This window comes from Strigops habroptila, chromosome 4 (assembly GCF_004027225.2).
Source record: "Strigops habroptila isolate Jane chromosome 4, bStrHab1.2.pri, whole genome shotgun sequence".
NCBI classification, from domain to species: Eukaryota; Metazoa; Chordata; class Aves; order Psittaciformes; family Psittacidae; genus Strigops; species Strigops habroptila.
The window spans coordinates 21,751,545-21,774,658 of NC_046358.1; the positions used below are offsets into that span (position 1 = coordinate 21,751,545).

Below are 23,114 nucleotides of genomic sequence, written 5' to 3' on the forward strand. Positions count from 1 at the left end.
GTCTGTTAATACTGTCCAAAGAATTATGTGTCCAGCATGTAGCAATCTTGATTATATTCCAGTCAGGATGTGGGAAAGATGCTATTAGAAACAAAACAATCAATTCACTTAGATGGTCCCACAAACATGCTTTATGGCATCTGCCTCCTACTCATTTTAAGTGAGGTTTTATAGTGACACATTGGTGAAGATTAGTACACAACTGCAGGCAGATGCCCATGACTGATTCAATTGTTTGCACTGACACTCACAATTGCTGTAATTGCAACTGAAGTGATACAAGCCATGGCAAAAAACAAAGTGAAACCAACATTGTTCCTCAGAGATTTTATTAGTTGAAACCCAGAAACGCACAATCCACTGTTTTTTCTTTGTATGAATTCACCACAGCATTCTGTTTGCTGGGCCTGCGATACTGTCCTCATTGATAACATAAGAAGATTCAAAAGGCCTCTTTAAAACCAGAACTTGTACATAAAGGCAATACATTCCAGCCTCACTTGTTTTAAAAACATTTCTTTTCAAGAAAAGTGATTAAAAGGTAAAGCAGCAAATAATTTTTAGAAAATGAGTAAGAATTAATTAATGTGATCCTAAATAAAGGATATTTCTAAGCTCTAGCTTTCCTGTGTGCTCCAACCACAGCTTCCACTGTTCCTTTCCTTTTTTCCTCCCACAACCATTTAACATTATTAATGTCCAAAGCTGGTGTTTCTGAAGAGGGTGACCATCTTCTACAGCCTCTGGAGAAAGAGAAAATGGATGTTTAGAACTAGGCAGTATCCAGAACCTTCCCAAGAAGAGACTACCTGGTAGCTTGCCAAGCAAGTTCTCACACAGTACTGAAGACTTCCTTCAGACTGCCTACACTACTGGTGGCTCAGTCCAAAGGAATTAAAAGATGATCCATGAAGAAGTTGAGGGTTTAACATATTCACTTCATATTTAACATGTGGCAAGGTAGTCATGAATGCAGCAAAAACCTTAACTAATTTTAATGTTAATTTTATTAACTAAAGGAGAATATCTCCTCCCAATATTTAAATTGGGATTAGACTTGCCAATATATTGGAGAAAAAATACCTAAATCAACAACGTATTGCATCAGAAAGGAGTTCTGTGAAACTAAAGGCAAGTGTTTTACATGTCTCCAGTAACAGCACAGCACAACACTGGAGAAGGTCAAATGCCCAGACAAGTTTCCCATAGAGAGACTTGTCAGATCTGATGCTTTGAACACGAGGCTCACACCCGCCTCACATGCACACAAGCTAGGGAAACACACCTTGTGTGTTAGCAGCACAAAAGAGATTCATGGTGCAAGTCCATGTCAGAGACAACCAGGCAGCTACATCTAGAGCCTTGGTAAGAGAGAGGGCATAGCGCTGCCCTGTTCTGTGCCGGGAGGGGGAGGAACCCCGCTGCAGAGCTCTCTGCTGAAAGAGAGCCTTCTGCAGTCTGTGCGTGTAGCACAACTACCTTCTGTCTATTAAGAATCTGCCCCATGTTTCTCATCATGGTTGACTACATTACGCTAGAAGATGGGCTGGTGTATGGCACTCCATTAGAAGCTAGAAGGAGAGCACCAGTGGAAATGCTGTAGATAGCACAACAGCAATTCCTGAGTGGGAAGCTGTGAAGCCAAATGGCCGTGATCACCTCACAGCTCTACTGGAGAAGGGGATGCTCCTGTGCTGGGGGCACGGCATACCAAAAACCAGGCCTGGCAAAGTGTCCAATAAAACACATTTCCTCTCTAATGCAGGCAAGTCAACAGGCCAATGGAACACGACTGTTGACCTTAGTGGTTTTATTTTGTTAGCTTTTACATTCCGAACCAAGTTCAGAACCACACTGTGGAACGCACCACAAGAGAGCACTTCCAGGCTTAGGCAGAAAGAGGAATAAACATTAGCGCCACTCTACAAAGAAGGATTAAAGTAATCAGACACGTTATCAGAAACTAAGGCAGGAACAGCAGCTGAACCAGCCCCAGGGTGAACTAGGGCTTAAATACAAAATCCCACTTCATACATGTATATGCTGATCTGTGCATTTGAAACCAAGATCTTACCTTCTTTACTGTTTTTGTCTTAAGAAGTCAAGAACCTCCTTATGCCCTGTAGCCTCTGCCTGTAAGTAGAAACATGAATAAATCCTGCCATCCTGTGCACCAGGACATGCAAATACTTACTTGTGGGAAGTAAGAATATGTTACCACAAAATAATTAAAATCAAATTTAAATTTTAATTCCTCTGACATAGATGAGAAAATTCTGGCTCCAACAATTTATTACTTCAGAACAGCATCAGATTTGAGTTTGTAACAAACTCTAATCTGCTCTATAGTCCACAAAGCAGTATTTACTTTTCCCAAACTACTGTTACCCGACAGCTAGCACACCATACAGAGGTACAGCCATATGCACACTTACTACTTGTAGGGGATTCCTGCCATCATAACCAGTTTGCTTCAGGTCTGCACCAGCTAGGTACCAGGCATACAGCCCATCCACATCGCCTTTAGCTGTAAGGCTGGAAAAAGAATAATTAATACTGGTTCTAAATATTTCGGTGTGCTCCTGGGTCCTGTCAGTTAGCTCAGCAGGCAGAAGCTGAACCAGAACAGGCTCAACATGGCTGCCAGGGTAGAGAGGTAAGCAAAGGAACACTATTACAACAGCTTTGAATAGCTGAGCAAGCAACACAGCATGATGAATCAGTTCCTTAAATTAATAGGGCTATGCTATAAGTACTTACAACAGGCTGGTTTCACATAGTGGGTGTGACTATGACCAAAGGGGAAAAAAAAGTCACGTAGTTTCATATTTCACAACACAATATTTATCTCATGAAATGAGTTGGGGGGAGGGCAATGGGTAAATCAAGATGCAGCTGTATTGAGAGCACAAGCAGATGTGCTAGCAATCAGCATGCCCTATATAAAACCACTAGAAACCCCCTCGCAAGTTTGCCTAACTATGTTTGCTATTGGAAGTTAGGACAGGACATTTACGTGGTCTCATTTGGACAGTAACACAGCAACATTTTTTGAAATTTATAGAATAATTTGTAACATTTAAATGTGCAAGTAAAAAAAAAAAAGGCTTTTTAAAGATGACCTCTGTCTTTATGCCATGTGCAACAAGCAATAGAAAGGATCAAAATTAATCACATAATATACACCAGATTGTTTCTTCACACATCTGCTGGTAGTCTCATCCATAATATTTAAGGTTCATTTTGAACTTCTATTTGGCATAAGAATGGCTAACAGCCTGTACATATGCAAAGGCATGATGGTCTGTATCAAGCCTGCAGACAGGCTGAACCAACAGCAAGACTAAGGGGACTACATTCAGTTTTCTCAAGACACAACATCTGTCAGGCTGCAGACCTGAGCTTGCTTTGTGCTTGCAGATTGTTTCAGCAGAACCATAATCAAGTGAGGTTGAATCTCATTAAGAGAGGGGGAACCCTCCCCAGACTTACAAAGTTCAGAGTTTGCTGCCTTAAACAGTGCTCGCTGTGGGGGGAAAGGCATACTGCTGGCAGCAGGGATGGAGGATGGTGACGAACTCCTGAGTATGACAACCAAGCCAGGCAGACCTGGTGGACAGTGGAGAAGGCTGGAAGATGCAAGGGGCAGACAGTCAGCTAAGCTTATGAAAGAAACCGTGAAAGCACGGCTGCAACATTCATTTCTCTGCTAGGCTGAAATCGCTTCTGTTGTTGATTAAATCTCTTAAGTACCTGAAAAAAATGTTTTCAGGGGAGTGGAAGCCTCTAATTGCAGCAGTCTGAGGAGAAAGTCAGAAGCTTTTGTTTGCAGCAGTCCCAGAGGCTGGGCATGGAAAGGGAAAGCAAACAGTCTCTGTGTTCCTCCCTGCAATCCCACCAACCCTGAGTCAGGGCAGAAGACCTACAGCTACGATCTTTGGAGAACAGGGAAGTGGCAGTGGGGTGCTATAAGATTTAACAGTGCTTCAGGCTGACATCATGAAGAAAAGGATCGATAAATCCTTAATGAAAACTGACATCACAAAAAAAGGCCCCTAGAAGCAATAAGGAAACAGCAGCAGTCTAACAGGAAGCTCAGTGGGAAGACCTTTAGGAAGCTGCAGAAAAAGTAAAAATTAATAAAGAAAAAGTGTAAGCATTAGTAAAGCAAAGAAGAAATTGCTTAGCAGCCACTTCTGGAGCACAAGAATTATCTTCACATACAAAGACAAGTCTCTTGCTGTTAACACTGGAAGGTCCCAGGATTAAGGTACAAACAAACAAAAAGCCTACCTACCACATGAGAGTTACAGCCGTCTCCAGCACTGGACAGGAAAGAACTGTATATGCCAAACAGAATCTCATCGTTCAGCCAGGTGCAAAGCAGAAACCACTGGGCGAAGACCAGCACAGTTAGAAATATTACCAACCTACATAGCCGGGCAGTTCAGCTAGAATCACTGTAAGCAACAAAACGACTACTGCACTTACTGAAAATTAACTGCCTAATAGCTCCTGTTCAGAAAAGGCAATTTAACCTACATTGCCAGAGGTCAAAACTGTGATCTCCTGTGACATTAGAGCAATCTGGATACACAGAACTGTCTTCAATTTTGCAGCAGCCATTTACTGATCAAGCGAGAAATGTATTCTATGGGGACTGTGACCCAGAGAACAAAAAGCGATGTAGCTTGCGAGAAAATTTAGATAGCACTCTAAACAGAAGATTCCTACCATTCACTAAATTGATTATAATCAAGAACACCACAAAAGATTTTCTCCAATTTCAGATCTCCATAGTCAAGCCATACACATCTGTATTTCCTTTACACACTGTAAGTGTACTTCATATAGTCAAATATATACATAGGACTTCTCAACATACGCTATAGGGATCTTTGCTATGTGTTTTTTTCAGGTATTTATGCCAGCAATTCCAACTACAAGTGCATCTTCAAAGCAGCAAGTCCATCATTTTTATATCATGAAATGGAATAAAAATAACTTCAATATTCACTTATGAGGATGTTTAAAACCCGCTTTGTTGACAAAGAACTACCTCACACATTTTACTAAACTCTGACTGATACCTTTTACAGCAGATAATTACCAGGGATGCTGCCTATCAATACTCTCGCATTCAGGAAAAATTATTATGTACCCATTTCACAGTTTCAGCATGGCTAATGCAGCCATGACGATGAGGGAGCTAAGATGTCAAGAATAGTGATAATGCAATTATACTCTCTGATTTTGTGCCTCATGTCACACTAGCACCAAGCAAACTCAGTTACAGGAGCTGATGTTTAACGGGTGCTCTGTGATTGTCAGGGTACTAGGGCAAAGCTTCTCAGGCCTCAGAGGGTTTAGAAGGACAAGGGCCAATGCAGTTCTTGATCTGGGAAGCAATGAGTACTGTGAAATGACACCTTGGGGTTCCCTCCTGCCTCCTCAGGTACTAGGATTTCATCTTTCCCAGGGACACAAAGCTCTGATTTTTCAGCAATTCTTCTTCTTCAGTGTCTATATAAAACGATTAGGGAACACTTTCACTAGTTGGTGAGGTGGGTGACCCTGACAGAAGAGAAAATTCCCCCTCTCCCCCTTTTTTTTTTTTAATTAAAATCCTAAAAGGCAAGTTAAAAGTCCAGCACAAGGCATGGTTTGTTCCATCCTGAACACATTTGAGCTTGCTGCTCTTAGCTAGTATCGCCGTGTCTCAGTTAAGAAAAACAGACTTATTTGAAAGATAGCAGGCATTAGAAGCTTGGTCCTAATTCCTGCAGAGGCTTATTTATCCTTCCTTCTACAAGCCTTACTGCCTAAGTTTATGTTAAATTGAAGAAGCATCTTACTCTGAAAGTTGCTGATTTTGAAAGGCTGCAACCTTGTATATTGTATCATATCATTTTATGAAATCTAAGAATATCAAAGAGAAAGCTGGTTTGGCTTTATGCCTCTATTTAATTTTGTGAAGTACAGACTTGAACAGAGTATCTTAATTCTATACGAGCTTTTTTTCTTTAAAAAACAAACACAAAGCAACTGTTTACCAACTCCAGAACTCAACAAGCCTTCAGAATAAGTCTGAGTGTCCCAATTTACCTCGTCATGGTTTGGTTTTGCAGACAGATGACAATAACACTGCAATATGAGAAGAGATTCTGACATTTTTAACAAATTACTACCACTGAGATCTCTTTTTTATTTCAAAACAAAGCCATGAATCAGATACCAAACATCAACAAAGTGACTCTAAAAATCAAGCTAGCATCTCTCCTTAAAAAAAGAAACTGGCAAATGAAACCATGAAAGATTTAATAACTAGATCATCGTCGCTGCACCTGTGTGCATCTCCATTTCCTACACAAGAGTTCCCACTAATACTGTCCAACTCTCAGTTCTGGTTGTTACTCCTTTCCCTCTCAAACATCACCAAAGCCAATGGAGCACATTTATTTTTATTTAATCTCCAAAGTCTTCCAACCGAACTATTCTATTCTAAAATTGTAAGTCTAAACAGAAGGAAGCCGAGACAGTATTAGAACACAAAAATCACTGTTTATAGTCTTTTATGAAAGCCAGTTTGTTTCAGAATAGGTACGTAGCGACAGAGGGAAGATGTCTTAAAGGACTTGTTCTATGAGCAGCTTGACCATGTGAACATGTTGACTGCCATGAAGGTGCAAGTGCCTGCAAGGAGAAGGCTTAAAAGGAGGAGGTAAGAGGTATGACAGAGAAGTGCGCCTTAGCATGCTGGAAAAATGAGTGTATCAGTAAGGCCATCTGAGGATAATCCAGAAGACGCACCTGAGACATTTTGTCAGGAGGACAAACACCAGTACCTCAGATTTAATAACTTCTAGGCATCCGGATAATGCTCTGTGGAAAAAGTCCACTTTGGTGCAAAAGATTACCAGGCCTTCTAAAACACCAAAAGGAAAGAAAACCCTTCAGCTCTGTGGGAGCAGTGTAGGGGAAAGCCACTATCCACAGACACTTCAGTGCAGTCTTGAAGCCTGACCACTGCCTCAGGCTGGCTGTGCTCCTGGTGTAGGCCATGCAGTGATGTCTGTCAGTGGACATGCCTCTGGCCACAGCCGCTACTTCAGCTGCCAGCTGGGAGAGAGTCAAGACACTGGCTCCTGACCCATGCTGAGGTGAGAGAGCCTCTTCCCCCTCACCCTGAGTACAGTCCTCTGTGCTGAGTCCTTGTTCAACCTCTGCACGCACGTGCACTCCCGCCTTCTGTTCAGAAGCTTTGAACAACAGGGTTTCGTGCAATACAGACGCAGCATGTATGATATTTCCTAAAATGCTGCAGCAAACTGCATTAGAAGCGTATTTTGTTTAAAGGACCCTTGTTCTCTGGACGCATTACTCCCAGGTCAGCTGGCTAAACTGGTTCTGCATGTGGCACTAGGGCTAAGTAAGGGGCCAATTTATTTGCAGAGGAATGTCATTCCCTAAGCCACTCCTCTTGCTGCCTTCGCAAATGGAAGCTATGCAAACCAAGGGTTTAGTTCTGTTCTATCACTTGCAGTGCCCTGAGAAGCACGGATTTTAACTTTATGCGAAGTCTTGATATGAAGGTACTCAGGAGTATTTTTTGTTTGTTTTTGAGAAGAAAAGAAGAAATGAAGTAAAAAGTGTAAGTAATTTTAGGAAATACATGAAACCTTCACACAATTTTCAGAGTAATTTGTAATTCAGGACTAGTACCAGGAAAAAGAAAATCAAGCATCTATTTCTTTTCATAATATATATCCATATCATTAAATTATCTTATATATTAAAAACAACTGTATGGAAAACCAGCTTTAACAGAGGATTATATCCTCTTAAATTAAATATAGAGACAGTGAGCAGTTGTTGAAAAGCATTGGGGTTAAACCTATTTGTCTATTTTATTCTGTTATTTTTAAGAACGATGTTGCATGATAGTTAGGGTAGAAGCCATTCCCACATAAGTGAAATGTGGATTTTAAGGAAATAAAAATTATGCATTATGTGCAGCTTTATTCTCCAACTGGGATGCTATTAAATCACACCTTGCACAGCTTCCTCTTTAACCTTCCTCAGTGAAAGTGCTTGGAAAATAGCTGGGTGTATTTGCTTCCAGTTCATGTATCCCCACAATGCCTCCTGCTTTGGAGCTCTCTTGAGTTATTGGTGCTCCGACACAGAGTTGATTAATTTATCATTTTACTTGTTTCCTCTAGTCTAGCACAGAAATAGACACATCATGTGCTAGGGACCCAACTATTTCTTGGAAGTTGCCTACATACTGTTCTCCATTCTGAGTCTCTCTTGAAAAATCATCCCGTTCCATCTCATCCCAGTTTTAGGGCCACCTCACCTTGTGTTACATTTACCTGCAGAGTATTGTTCCAATGTTCTCCAAGTCCTGGCTTGAAAGGTGCGCTCCCGTTTCTCGTAACAAATTAATCACTTGTATGTGCCTTTATGACAGGAACAGAAAAACAGAGTAAGTGTCTTGACCAGTAAGTTTTTTCCGTCCTAAATCCAGCATTACCCAAATACACAAACAGCAAAATTTCTTATATGATATTTGCCACAATCATCGAACCAATGAATCTTCTCCAAGGTAGCAGATGTAGTAAACAGAGCTGACTCCCAGTCAAAAAATCATTCACATACTAAGCTCATGGAAGTGTTAAGTTAAGCTCTGAAAATGAAAGGGATGCATCCTCTTCAGAGGATTTTTATTTTCCCTACATTGGTGCTAGCTTAATTTAACACTTGAAATATTACTAATTGACATACATGCAAATAGTGAGGACATTTATTACATAGCATCATTCCTGTATTTTACAGGATACAATGTCCATATGTATCAGTTTTGAATAAAATGCATGTGTTACAGATAAGCAATGAATCTTTAGATTAATGTAGTAGCGAACCAGGTTTTTAGGGCTTAAAAATTATAGTGAGTATTCTTAGAAACCTCCCACGAAAGCATCTTTTCCTAACCTCCTCCTCCCAAGACCTTTTCCACTTGGAGTCTTTAGGAAGTCTTCCTTATCCATTCCTTTGAGATAAAGGTAAAAATGGATATTTGAGCACTACCAGCCAACTCCTGTATCTTAGTCAGGTGACTGAGAAAGTCTATGAAAAAGGCTGGTCTCTAAAGATACTACTGTTGATAGGAAATACCATGACAGATGACAAATGTGCTAAACACGTTTTTCACAACTGACCTAGTGAAAGGTTCAGAACTAGGTTTGAAAAGGAGGTGACAGTGTGCTTCTCTGCTGAACAAATGATCTACTTTACAAATCCAAACGCCTTTTTTTTTTTTTTTCCTCCAGAAAGAGTGTGGTGAGACCAGTAGATCAGGAGCAGTTTCACAGTTCCTCTTATAAGTAAGTTGCTACACCATAACACTTCAAAATAAAGAGTTAGGCATGCCATAGGGTGGTGAGGCACTGGAACAGGTTGCCCAGAGAAACTGTGGATGCTCCACCCCTGGCAGTGTTCAAGGCCAGGCTGGATGGGGCTTTGAGCAACCTGCTCTAGTGGAAGGTGTCCCTGCCCGTGGCAGGGGGTTGGAACTAGATGAGCTTTAAGGTCCCTTCCAACCCAAACCATTCTGTGATTCTATGATCATTGTAATAGGAAATATATGGGCTTTTCCAACCCATTACCTAAAAACTCATCTGTAGTAATTAAAAACAAACACAAGTTTACATATACTTTCTGCTTAATCACTTGCATTTTCTTGGAAGTAGCCATTGACCTTTCCATTTTAGAACTTGGCTAAACCGCTTATCTCATCCCTCTACCACTTTTTAGGAAACTCCATCTAGAATGAGAAGTTACTTTACAGTTACCCATATTAAGCCTATGTAAACTTACATGTGTCATGTAAGATCTTAATTTATAAACTAAACAAAGACTGCACAAATGCTATAGGAATCATTTTGCTTTTCCAAACACAGGTTATTTAACCTACCAGGCAGATTTTTTTAAATTTTACTTTGTTTCAACTGACAGAAAAAAAAAATAAAATCTTTGTTTCATGGCAAAGCATTGCTGGAACAGCACATGCTGCAGGTTTGTTCAGTTATCTAAAATATTTTTTCAGGTGGGTCCCATACGACATGGCTAGTCATCCACAAGAATCTCCTTGAGCCAGCAAATAATGGCACAGCTTCCTATTTCAATCTGTGATGAAGAATGAATTCTACATATATGACATTTTTAGTTCAGACTGAAGCAGAACAGTAGTTAGCTGAAGAGAAATTTGACATAAAATAGATTAAAGCAGAATATGTCTGTTCACTCAAGCTCACACTGGGTACAGAACTGAAAATGGGGAGTGTCTGCTTACTCTCCAATGACTGCCCTGTACCATTCCTTATTTCCTGCCTTATACTTGAAATCACAGCATGAAACTACTGCTTTTTAAAATAAAAGCTATGCTATGGGACAGCACAAAAAGATAAAAGGCAGCAAAGCATGTAATGATGTTGTGTGTTATCTTGCCTCAATGTGTTTCCCCTATGAAGTCTGTATGCCTGGATTCCAGTGAACAGACAGGGTTGGGTTTTTTTCCCCTATTGTAACTATTTACTCCTCACTGGTAGTGAGATTCCCTCCAGAAAGCATTTCATGTCCCACCTACACCACACAGCCATTACTACTCTGAGTAGGGACTCTATAATTTGATACAGACAGATTTGGAAGTGTTTACCCCACGTTTCATACAGCAAATTTAAATGAGGAAAAATAATATTTTGAAATAAAATAAATATTTAAGCATTGAAACTAATAATGTTTACAATAAATGCTTACAATAAAACATTTCTAAATAGAAGTACAATGTCCTGATGACTGGGAATCATTCAAAATCATGTTTCTTGGTATGGTGGGAAGAAGAGGAAGTGGTGTATACCACGCTGCTTGTTAAGGGAAGGGTAAGAGAGGGGAAGAATAAGGACAAATAGTATTGCACAACTTAAAAGTGTTAAATTTAGTACTGTGACTGTGAAGAACAGATTCATCCAAGAAAGCAAATGGACCACCTCACACATTCCCATCACTCAACATGAAAACTGTGCGGGAGGTAAGTCGCACTACAGCTTGTCAAACAGTATTTACATTCTGCAGAAACTTAAGCCCTATCCAGAGTACTACTTCTGCTGTCTTGTACCTACCACAAGAGCATTATTCATATTTCAAGAGGCTGGCTGTGAATTTTCTGATACTGTTATGTCTTAGGCACATGAGAGATATTTGTCTTTAGAAGTTGTTTAAGTTCTGCTCTCCTGTGGCTTTACAAAAGCCTCACAAGGGTCACAGTTTAGCTGGCCTGAAGTTCAGCTGATGTCATGAGCCATGAACTTCTTGGGAACAGTTCAAATGCAAATCCCATTTTAAGGTGACAACATAAAACCAAAAGCAGAGCAACTGCTGGACAATGGAAGTCCAAGGTGTAGAGGGAAGGCCAACACCATGTTAACCTGGGGTACACAGCTGCTTGCCTAGTCTAGCCCCATCTGATAAGCAAAACCATGAGGAGCTGTTGTCACCTGTGAACTGTTCCTGACTCTCCCTTTTCTTACCAACATGTTGGCTCTTGGTCAGACATTGCTGCAGAAGCAATGCTATTTTGCATATGTTATTTAAGTTAGCCTTTTCATACTACCACTATCATTAATCTGCTCTCTGAAGAAAAAAACAGACAAAAAGTGTTTCTAGTGTCTCGTCCCTGCTAGATTCCATTATTGATAACACTGGAGATAAAATCCCCAATATATGTAAATATTTTAATGGATTAATAGCAAAATAAATTATTCATTGTGGTCTTCAACATTTACTGCTATGAGCAAAGTCTGAGTTCAATATAAAGGCATATGAACTCTTATGGCTCATGAGGGTTCTGGATTCTACAGCAGTCAAGGTGCTGTACAGTACATATCATCTTAGGCCTTGACTTGGCAGATACTTATTAGAAGTGAATCAACTTCAAAAAGGATGAATCACACATGTGAAATTAATACACATGTAAGAGTTTGCAGGATTGGGGCCTTAGGGTGCACACCTTCCACCAACTCTCTTTAAAGAAAGATGTGCAGGTGTAATGCACATCCAAACTTGACTGGCTTCATTCTTTTTCAAGCTTGCTCCCCTAGCAACTGGAATGGTTATGGCAGGATGAGCTTAGTTTTACTTGTTTGGTTTTCTGCATCATATCAGTGGGAATTTTATGCTCAAATACTGCAAGGATAGGCTTCAGAGCATTTCTGGAGTCAGTGGTGGTTAGATTTTCACTCTGCATTAGATTTCCTGAAGTAATGTAAATGTAACCTTGCAAAATATCAAGTATTTAAATTCATATTTATGTGGGAGGTAATTTTACTGCTTCTAATCTGATGTTCTCACAGCACTGTATGAGCAACTCCCCATTTTCAACCTTTTACCACTACTCTACAAGTAAATGGAAGTACTTTTACTACATTAAATATACACAATTTTTTTTAAAGACATTTTCCTGCTTAGACAGTTTCTGTTATTAAAAAAATACTATTCTATTGTTTTGAAAATGAATTATCCCTTGAGGGTACTGTAAGAAATTAAAGGAATGCTATTAATTTTGATATGTCAAGCAACTGGCCTAACTTAACAGTGGTCTGTTGAGCTTCATGCATAAAATGAATGAGACTACACGCAAATTGCAGTTACAAATGAAAAAGCAGAAATGCAGTAGTTTATTTCTTATTTACAAGGGGACTCCACATTTTACCATCTAAAGAAACAAAGAGTCCCTTAAAGTAACAAAAATTAAGAGACTATCATTAGTATAGCTCAAGTTGCCAGTCCATGTGCTGACAGTGCCATGTTAACAAGCTTTTAAGAAGAGACGTAACTCCTGATCATCTTTACAAATTATTAAATGGAAAAGAGAAATCAGTCACCATTATATAGGTTTGCATGCTAAGTTAAAAGGCAAGCTACTGAGAAATGTGACATAAAATACTGTAAGAAAGCTATTTTTAAGATGAGTGGATACCGTACTGCAGTTAAATGCCAATTAAACAAATATTAATTCTCAGATAATGGGATTATGCTGATGCATTGGCTCAATTCAGTAAAATTGAGAAAGTTACAATATTAAACAGTTTAAAGCATTGACTGCTCATTAAGATCAGTTTTCTCCCTTCCCTCTCTGCCTCTTTTTACACTGCATCAGGATAATCTCTTCCCTTTCTGCATGCAACTATTTAATAAATAGAATTGAAATATTTCTGTAGCAGAAATCTTTTTAGTAGGTATCTAATTACGCACATATACAGCTGTCTGCTCTTTACTATTCTCCTTTATATGCTTATCAGTGTTAAATGCAGCGTGAGTACACACCAGATCACAAAAACACATTTATAAGATTAGTTCTAAGTCAACTCTTCCTCTCATTCCAAGAGCAGAAACAAAAAGAGAAACTGAAAATGGTTATGGTGCAGTTTCCTTTTACAATTCCCTATATTGAAATGGGTGTGCAGTTTTAAAGTGCTTAAGAGTCATAGTAAGAGTCTAATATAGGAGTGGCAATGCTAAGGAATCCAAACAACAAGCTCATGTGAAATTCCTCAGGCGGTAGATGGGTGCGGTAAAAAAAGTAGGTGCCTGATTTGCAGGAACTTCTAATGGTATCTAATGCTTTAGCATTTTCTCACATTGGACCAGAGCCACCTCTATTCAACTGCGAGGTTATTTGTTTGATTTGCTGTTGGGCTTGTTTTTGCTTTAAGACTTTAAGGGTTTGCCACTGAAGGGCTTCTATATTCATGAGATAAAGCAACAACTACAAAGCCATAGGGGACCATGCATTAGGTATGGCAATACCACAGTGTGGCCCACACAGGACTCCAGGTCTCAAGTTAATAAAGCCTGTTGAGTTTTCTGCATCTGGTCTGTGAGACAGAAAAAGCCTTCAAGTTACACCTGCAGCCAATGCAATACCAGGACTGTCAGACCTCTCACATAGCTAACTCCAGCCTGACGGACCAGGTAAACTTGTCAGCATTAGAAAGCTGAAGGAATATCTGGGGACAGACATCCATGAAGATCATGAAAATCCTATCACCACTCCAAGCTCCTTTACAGAAAAAAGCTTCTCTCCTGCCACCATACAGACTGAATATGAGATAAGGAACTGAAACTGGATCAAAGAAACAGGAGATTAGAGCATGCAGTTTCTAACATGTTAGAAGACCAATGGTTCTATGAATCCCCAGGCTATATAAACTGTTTTAAAATTAAATTTTGATAACTGATATCCTTTATAGTCTGTGCTATGGCCATTCCTTAGGATTATACAACATGGAAGAGACCAGTAAATTGTATGTCCATGACTACCATTCAAGATCTGCTGACATCCAGAAGAACAGGAAGAGGAAATCCACAAAGCAGGCAGAGCCATGTAGCCATCCCATACAATTAGGAGGGGGCGGAAAGGAGAAATCAGACAACCAGTCACCGAGCAAGAGACTCAGGAAAGCACTGGTAGAAGGAAAAGATTAAAACATACCAACCTACCGGTACATGTTGTGCCAATTGAAACAATCTGGGTTTGATAAGAAAGGGGAGGGCAGAAAGAAAACAGACAGCTCTTGGTCCTGCATGCTCACTTCTGACAGTCAAAAGGAGTGATCAGTTTGGCTTGTTTTATAAGGAAGCTTCATAACAAAGAGTGGAGTCCTGAAATTATGGACAAAGTCTTGGCACGAAGGCAGCAATAAGTTACCTTATGCTAAAATACTGCATGCATACCAAGTTGTTTGCTTTCACAGTATCACAGAATAGTTTGGGTTGGAAGGGCCTTAAAGATCATCTAGTTCCAACTCCCCTGCCGTGGGCTTTCTTTTTGTATTATTTTGAAACGATCTTTTAATTTAGACTAGTTACATCCTTTGAAATGAAACTGGTTTCTGTTCCTTTATCTGCTGTCATTTACTTGTTTGCTGAGACAAAACAAGACCAAAACACAGTTATGGACTTTAAATCCAAAATGATAGAATGTTTATAAACTTTACATAGAGCGGTATATAAATTATTTTGTTACCTGAACCTGATCGCATTCATCAGCGGGGTAGATCCGTATCTGTCTCTAGCATAAACAGTTGCGCCAGATGTCAACAAATACTCAACTAATGGTAAATGCCCTTCAGAGGCTGCAATATGAAGTGGAGTTCGGCCATCATAGTCTCCACAGCTCAGGTTTCCACCCTACAAAAGGACAGATCCTTTGCATGCTACAAAGATAATGGCTGCACAAGAAGTTGTTGGTTCAACAGTGGATGCATACACCACATTTTAATTCTGCCACCAAACTGTTAAGCTTGTCAAATTTACCAAAAGTTTATCTTGTAGCATTGTTTTAACACCAATAAAGATATTCGTTCCACCTTCTGCACGTTCCCCCCTCCACATATTCTCATTACAGCCCCTTCAGATATGCTCTTTATTGCAGTAGACCACACAGCAGCTTTGTGCCTATAGTCTGCTAATTTTACTTGTCTTAGTTTATTGTTATTTTCAAGACACATTTGTCCTTACTTGAGGCCTGTTATTGAAGTCTCAAGACCAAAGCAAAGAGAGAAAAAAAAAGAGGTGTAGAAGATAATACAGTGAAATGCCTGTTTCTTTTTTCAGGTGTAACCCAAGCTCGAGCTATGTGGAGGGCCAAAAATCCTGAATTAGCACTGCACTGTGTTTTGCTTAAATATAATTTTCAAGTTCTTTTTTTTTTTAACCATGACAGATTTACATTCAAAAGCTGGATACTATGAATATGCATAAAGAAAGTTAAGTGAAAAAAAGCAGCACAAACCATTTTAAAGTGTTCCAAAGTTAGCAGATAAGAACTTACATTTTAATCTACCTGTATTTTCACAGTTCAAAAGAAAATGTAAACAGCTGAGAACCAGATAGGGGAAAAAACATACCACTTTTGAAAGGCAAAGACTGAGAAGCCTTGAAACTGATTGTATTAGTCAAAGCACCTTGATTCTAAGACTTAGGTAGTTGCTTACCAGTGATTATAGCTTCCCCCCCTCATTTACAACTCTTTAAAAAACAATGTTTTGTACAAACTGTTAAATTTACATTACCATTTCTGCTATGGCTCTTAGTGCGTCAATGTCACCCAGTTTAGCTGCAGCACAAGCCAAAGGTGGAATTAATGCATCTCTTACGGCTTCTAACTCCTGAGAAACAAATAAAATTAAACATTTAATATCAGCCTCACCTCTAATGTGATTGATGTCTAAGTCATAAAAATACTACCCTCGCTTTCATGTAAAGTTTCCAAATTAGTCATTTGGATATTTAAAAATGGTAGCATTTAGTTCTTGGAAGGAAAGAAGTCTGATGTTTATTTTACATTTTGTCAGTCTCACATCCATAAAATTTATATTCCTCCCTGGCAAAACTACAATAACCTGACACATACATATACATATACCATTTAAACTGTATGCACTAATTAACATCTTGGTACTGCCATAGTTACACATCAGTACAGTAAGAGAAACAGCACTGGTAGGAGTTGGAAAAGACTATATAGTTCAGTCTCCTCAAGACTGGATCAACTGTCTTCATGTGATTCCTCAGACATTTGTGTAACCTCTACCTCCAAACTTCCACTGACAAGCCCCATAGGCACCCTAAATATCCTCCCATTTCTCATACTTACTAAAGAAGAACCATACATTCAGGATTCAATAGCTACTAAAAATTCCATCTTCCCTGAAACCAAGCCAAGAGAAAAGCAAATACTTGTATCTTACAACCAATACTACATTTTCTGATTTGCCAGTTGGGAGGGACAAATACTAAACACCACAAATTACACTTGTATAGTGCTTCACTAGTATCAGCCTTCTATGACTGCATGTAAAATTAAGATGGTTTACCCATTATTATTTGGATTGTTCCAAACTGTCAATACATTTGACCACAAAAATACTAAGTACTACTTGATATCATTGATAGCTGGAATTACAGCAATTGTCTGAAGCTTGTTATTGCAACTAGCCAGCCAAAAAAATAAACTCAAGATGGGGCTACAAAGAGGAAAAAAAAAAAGTTATTATGTTTTTAATTAAAAACATTTTAATGTTATGCTTGTCATTGTGTCCTTTCTCCCTAACCCAAATGGTTAGCTGGGACACTCAGTACTAAAAAAATAATATAAAAGCTACAATGTTCCATTTTCTTTCAGCTTTGCTGTTCATCTTTAAGCTAGGTTTATTTAACTGAGTTTACAGCTTTATATAAGTTCAATTTTAAATATTTAAGTGTGTACCTCCTTGCTGCTGATACTTAGAGATTTGGCAATCACTTGAATAAACTTGCTATCTCTCAAAGAGATCTTGGCTCCTGTGGGTACAACAGTCATTTCTCCTCTTAGATTCTCACTCAGCATCTGAAAAGCAAGCAATCAAATCCTTTGTTAGCAGAGGAAAAATATGGTAGTAGTCTAATAAAAAACCTTAGGATCAAGTCTGAAAATTGTTTGGAGGAATTATGGAAACTCATTGAATGCAGACAGAAGATTAAAGAAATAGTTACTGTTCCATGAAGACTGCAAGTTTAAAAAGACAAGGGGGAGGGGGGAAAGAAAGGCAAATAAAACTTTTGCCTGTCCAAAGCAAAGAAACCAAAATAAGCGCATAACAGAACACCCCATTTTTTAGTGTATGTAGACAAAAGTTCCCCAGTGGGGTAGCTGCAGCCTACTTAAAAACGCAAAGATACTAAGTAATTAGCAGAGTGAGGCTGAAGACCAGAATATTCTGAAATGATGCCTTTTGCCAGCAATCTCAAACCTCAATACTCCTACACAGACTGCGTATGTAGGCCTCAAAATGAAGCCAAGTGCTGCATGTGAATGGTCATGTATTTCAGTGGGTTTTCAAATGGCTTCATTAGCCCAGATTTTGTTAAAATTTGGCCACAGAGCCAGCTTTGAATGCAGAGAGTCTACAGTAGTACTAGTCATTCAGTATTAAAGCAGGCGTGTAACAGTTTGCAGGATGGGTGCATCCAATAATGTAACTGGGGAAAAAAAGCCCAACCCACAACCAAACCAAGAAAAGGTCTGCCAATTCATGTGTCGAAAGTGCTTGAATATGGTGATAAAGAAAGGAAAATACTCCAAAACACAGGTTCTGGGAAACCTGGAGAACAGAGAGTGAAGCTAGTCATTAAGAAAAGGCAACTGGATTCCTCAATTCTGACAATTTTACATACTGGCACTGTTTCACAAAAGGTTGCTGATGCAGCTATAAAGGAGGACGTAGTTATTTCAATTAGAATTTTAAAAAGCAGGATTGTGAAAGTTTGCAAAAAATAGATGGGATGTTGGAAGGAGGAATGCCCCAGGTTTACTTATGTCTAGGCATGCCCTTTATTAAAAAAAACCTCCAAGAGCTGACAACACTGTAGTTGTCTGCTGGAAGAGTCCCATATGCGTGTAACTCAGAGGATACCAACTGCTTTGGCGCACTTTTAAGAGTTTCACAGGTTGAGATCATTGCTTTGTACAGGTAACCTTATAGCAATTGGCATCTGTGCTAAATGCAGCCAGTGGAAAGCCCTGTGTGCCTTACTCAGTCCTACCAGCTCTGCAGCCAGCTCTGCAGCCATTTGCATGTGTCTGGGGGCACATTCTTTGCTGCTTTGTGTTGAAAGAGAATCCTAAAATAACCACACCAGCTTCAGGAGAGCTTCCGTCTCTTGGGAGACTATTGTTTGGTGATATGTTTAGCTGAAGATATTGCCACAGACAACATATTTCCAGGCTTTCTTCTTCTCATGATCTCTACCACTCATTCCTGCCCAGGCAATGCAGCATGCTGCTTCCTTAGTTGTGCCAACACAATTGTTTGTGGGTATGTACAATGAGTCAAATGAGGAAACTGATCCTGCTTAATTCAAAGAAATTGCAAAAGTTATTTTGTTTTTCAAACCATATAAAGGAAGTCCCAATACCACCACAGAAAAACTGCCTAGCACATTCCAAAAGGCAGCACATGAAGATGCAGGAGTACCATATGCCAGTGGTACCTTAAACATCCTATCTCCAAGTCCTCACCTGAGTAAGTCAGCTATCTCACCTCAGCAAAGTGGATCTCAAATTAAGTTTTAACTCACACACCTAGGCAGGAAGCCAGCTGGGAAAGTCACTCCTGTCCCAGGTCAAATAATTCTCTGTGCAAGAAGATTAAAGTCTGCATTAAAAAAAAACAGGCCAGTTTGTTCCAGGGTCAATGAGTGTACCAGAGGGACATCAGTGAAAAGCCTGGGTTTCTAAAGTGTATGTACACAAACACATGCAATACAATTACTCTTCACACAGCATTTTGTCTCCTGTCAAGCATGTTCTTGCACATAGTACGTTCTTGCCATCCTCACCAAAAACACACATAGCTCCTCCTCCTCCTCTGATTTTTCAGAGCCAGCGCTTTGGCAAACAACCAAAAGCTCAGAGTCTGAAATTGTTTCTAAGCATGACAAGTGGTACTCCCACTTATGATCCTAGGTATCCAAATATGTTTGTCTGAAAAGCTGCTCTACTGGTTGAAAGATGTTGAACATGAAATAATGATCAAATTTGTTTCAGTTTTAATAAAAACAAAACACCATCCTAAGATACACATGTGCATGCAGTGCTTAAGTCTAGAGAGTGACTCATCATGATGTCATCTCCCAAAGTTCAGGATTATGATTTCACTTCATACAAGCACAGAAACACATGCATTCCTGCAGACTGCTGCTCCCTTATCCAACTGTATAAAAGGAACATGATATATAACTATATAATTTGAGAAAAAAAAGCCTTGATTAAGCACCAGTGAACAGTAAGAACATTATTAAAGGGGTTGCGATTTTAAACACAGTTACAGTTGGTCCTTAGAATAATCCTCTATTTTTAATGTATTTATAAAGTGTATCTCCTCTTAGAGAAACAAACTCTAACCCTGTCATGAGTAACGCTGTAAAGGAAGAGGCTGTAGGCAATATTTATTTTCAGAATTAGCTTTGTGCAAATGAGTCTTGGATGAAATCTTTTACCACGCTAAGATCAATGCCAAGATCTTTGCTGACTTCAGTAGGGTTAGGATTCTGTCTCCCATGTAAATTTCCAGATATGGGTTTTTAGTACAGAAATGTCCAAATTAGACTACTACCATTTCAAGATGCACTTTTATGGCTCAGTGATGGTCTTTACCTGACTTATGCAGAGAATTCTTTTCTCTCCCAATCTACATACATTCATTTGCCTAACAGTATTTTCCTTTAGGATAAAAACATGCCATGTTCACATTATCACTCTAGAACCATTTGCTTTTAAATGCAAGAGAGAAGCTGAAGGCATTCAGCTAAGCAGAAGTTAGCACAGTAGATGAGAAAGTTAAAGCCTTTCAAGGTTACACTGAAATATTTACCTGCCTTTTTTCCTCCCAGCTAAGCTTACTCTTGCTGAGTGTGTATGACAGTTTAGTTAGGGCTGCCTCTGGTGTCATATCACCTCCAGGAATTACTCCAACATCAGCGAGAGTCTGGATAAAAAGGAATAATGATTCCAATTAGCATAGCATTCAGAAATACCTGCATGTACAGAAAATTTCTATGAATGATGAGTAGCTACAGAGAACACAATATGCAGCTGTGCCTCCACTCTCTTGCCCCTCCTACTGCTGCTGTAATTTTAGTTATCAAATACTGAGCAAATACTAAAACCAGCTGAATAAAGATAAGTTTTACTTTAAATTCCTTTTCATGCAATAACACATAAGAATTCAACTAAACGCTTGCCGTGGTCACTTAGTATGCTAAAAGGGAAAGTTTACAGCTCCATATCAGCTATCTGCAGAGTTGTCAGATTCCCTTTATTGAAAAGCTGCAGTTACTCTGTTTTAACCCAGTGGCATTTTGAACATTGTGAAGTAGGCTGTTCTCACACAGACATATTTACCATTCTTTTATGGGGCATTGCTTTGGATTAATTCCAGCACTACAGTGTGCTCACAGCAGGAGTTTTTCAGATCCTTTCAGGCTGCACTAGCAGTGTATGATTTAAAACATACAATTAAAGTACATAATTTACACACTTCTGACAAGAACAACTGAAGAAGACATCCTTTTTAACCTATCTTCCTGGTAGTAAAAAAACCCCAAACATATCTGAAACAAAGCACAAAGCAGAAGGATCTTTGCCATGGTCAGGAAGGCCCATATATGTTTTTGCATAGGAAAACATATAAAAAGAAGTTGAAAAATACTTTCTGTACTGCAGACCTAGCCAAAGACTGTTAGGGATTTTTCAGTTTGAGAAAGAGAAGGAGGAAGGGATTTCCCAGCTTCCTTCCTATTCCTAAACTCCCCTCAATTATAAGTTTCTACTGTGCAGATGGATCAGAGGCCAGACATTCAGTTAATTAAAACAAATGCTTCAAGGGGAAGCAGGGACTCAGCTGACCCACTGGCTAGCCTGAATGAGTAAAAATGGCTTAGCCACATGTGAACACCTGTGAAAGATTTTATTTAAAGAAAAATCAAAGTAAACATTACAATAACTTCCCAGCATTAATCCATGGTACTTCCTCCACTGAGCAGTTCCTTATGAAAAGGAAAAAGCAATGAAAGAAGCAGCATGAAGTAATTTTGTAGGTCTTGGCTCTGTCAGTGTTCTCCTCAAAAGATGCCAAGAAAACAGGGCAGCCTCCATCAACGGATGCTGAAGCAACATAAAACATGTTCCATACAAAAAGTGGAAGCCAGAAGTGAACCCATTTCCACACAGCCTTGCAGCAGTTCAGTAAGACCTGAGCAGAATCCTTCAATTCAGCCTAACAGTCTGGACCAGACTGCAAAAAGCCATTTTAGAAGTGTCTAATTGAAGAATCTTTTAACCGAAGCATAGAAAAGGTTTTTCTATTCCTTCCATACATTTTAGAAGTTCATTTCAAGCAGAAGATCACATAAAAGCTAGGCTTCATTCTCATGTTGTTTTTCAAATATAAGTTTGGTGTCTCTTACCGACCTAACTGCTTTCTTCTTTCCATGTGGTCTGTATAACCCATGTATTCCTGTCCTATTTGCTACAGAGCATGGGATCTTTGAAAAAGTTAATACTTCCCAAAACTTCTCCATTAAGTTATACAAAAGTTTTACCAACACCCAAATGACTGCCCATATCAGAAAATACTGAGCTTAGATACTGAAGAGGTGGAAAGAAACTCTTACAATCCTTTCTCCTCAAAACAGACTCTGTGTTCTTGAAGCAAATATAACCTAAAGCTGTGTCAAAACCAATGTTAAAAGAGGCAGGTTTCAGCACCAAACTAGAGTACCTAGGTTTGCCTTACAGTCAATGAAGAGGCTGGCTCTGTCAGATGGGTGGTTGTTCCCAACAAAACCAGGTGTCTAAAACAGGGGAATGAGTCACCCTCTGGCAGTGCTTCTTGGCTATTTAATGGCTAGGTTTTTTTTATAGAGGCCAGTTAAACCAGCTTTCTCCACACTGCCACATGCAACACATACTCTTACATGGCTTTGAGCTCTTATTAGTCCCAGTGATGTCACATCTTAATACACAATTGAGAAACTCACTACAAAATACCCTGAATATTAACAGTATCTACAAAAAGCCTGCTTTAGGCTAGCCTTCATGGGCTAAACACAACTGATTTCCATTCTGCAAGACAGACACTTCCTTACATACTGTTCTCCATTCTCTCACTGCATTCAGTTGTACTTCCAGTCAAATAAAAAATTTGGAATATTGCTTGCATTTGCAGGCTTTCTTAATGCTCTTACATAGTAGCTAAGTAACTGCTAGCCTATCAAATACTACTTTATTTGATCATCTGACCCCTAAGCTAGCTTCTAGCTCAGTGGAATCCCTTTAGGGGAGATACTACCTATCTAATGCAAGGTATCCTGGAGTGCTGCACACAACAGGAGCAAGCAATCGCTAATCTGGGATTTGAGCTGACTGTTTTGACCATTCGGACTGGGAGCAACAGGATCTTCTTTGCAGATACATATTTAAATGCTTCCAGGTTAAGATTTTTCAGATATAG

The 23,114-nt window shown here is 39.3% G+C and overlaps 1 protein-coding gene across 6 annotated transcripts in view; it reads right to left on the bottom strand.

The window, feature by feature from the left end:
• Positions 1 to 312: 312 nt before the first annotated feature.
• The window catches only part of ASPG (asparaginase), a 46,615-nt gene continuing 23,813 nt past the window's right edge, over positions 313 to 23,114 (bottom strand). For 2 of the 6 annotated variants that reach the window (XR_003991112.1, XR_003991114.1), the window contains exons 9-17: positions 20,475 to 20,588; positions 17,330 to 17,449; positions 16,134 to 16,229; positions 15,086 to 15,249; positions 8,376 to 8,462; positions 3,493 to 3,629; positions 2,436 to 2,535; positions 2,075 to 2,133; positions 313 to 743 (exon numbers count right to left, since the gene is read on the bottom strand). Coding sequence is in view for 2 of the 6 variants with exons in the window: in XM_030484076.2 (XP_030339936.1) it covers positions 2,080 to 2,133; positions 2,436 to 2,535; positions 8,376 to 8,462; positions 15,086 to 15,249; positions 16,134 to 16,229; positions 17,330 to 17,449; positions 20,475 to 20,588 (735 nt within the window). In the remaining 4 variants the exon portion in view is untranslated. Of the gene's footprint in view, positions 746 to 2,074; positions 2,134 to 2,435; positions 4,394 to 8,375; positions 8,463 to 15,085; positions 15,250 to 16,133; positions 16,230 to 17,329; positions 17,450 to 19,183; positions 19,257 to 20,474; positions 20,589 to 23,114 lie in introns of all 6 variants that reach the window. The other 4 variants (XR_003991115.1, XR_003991113.1, XM_030484076.2 and 1 more) reach the window with 4 other exon arrangements.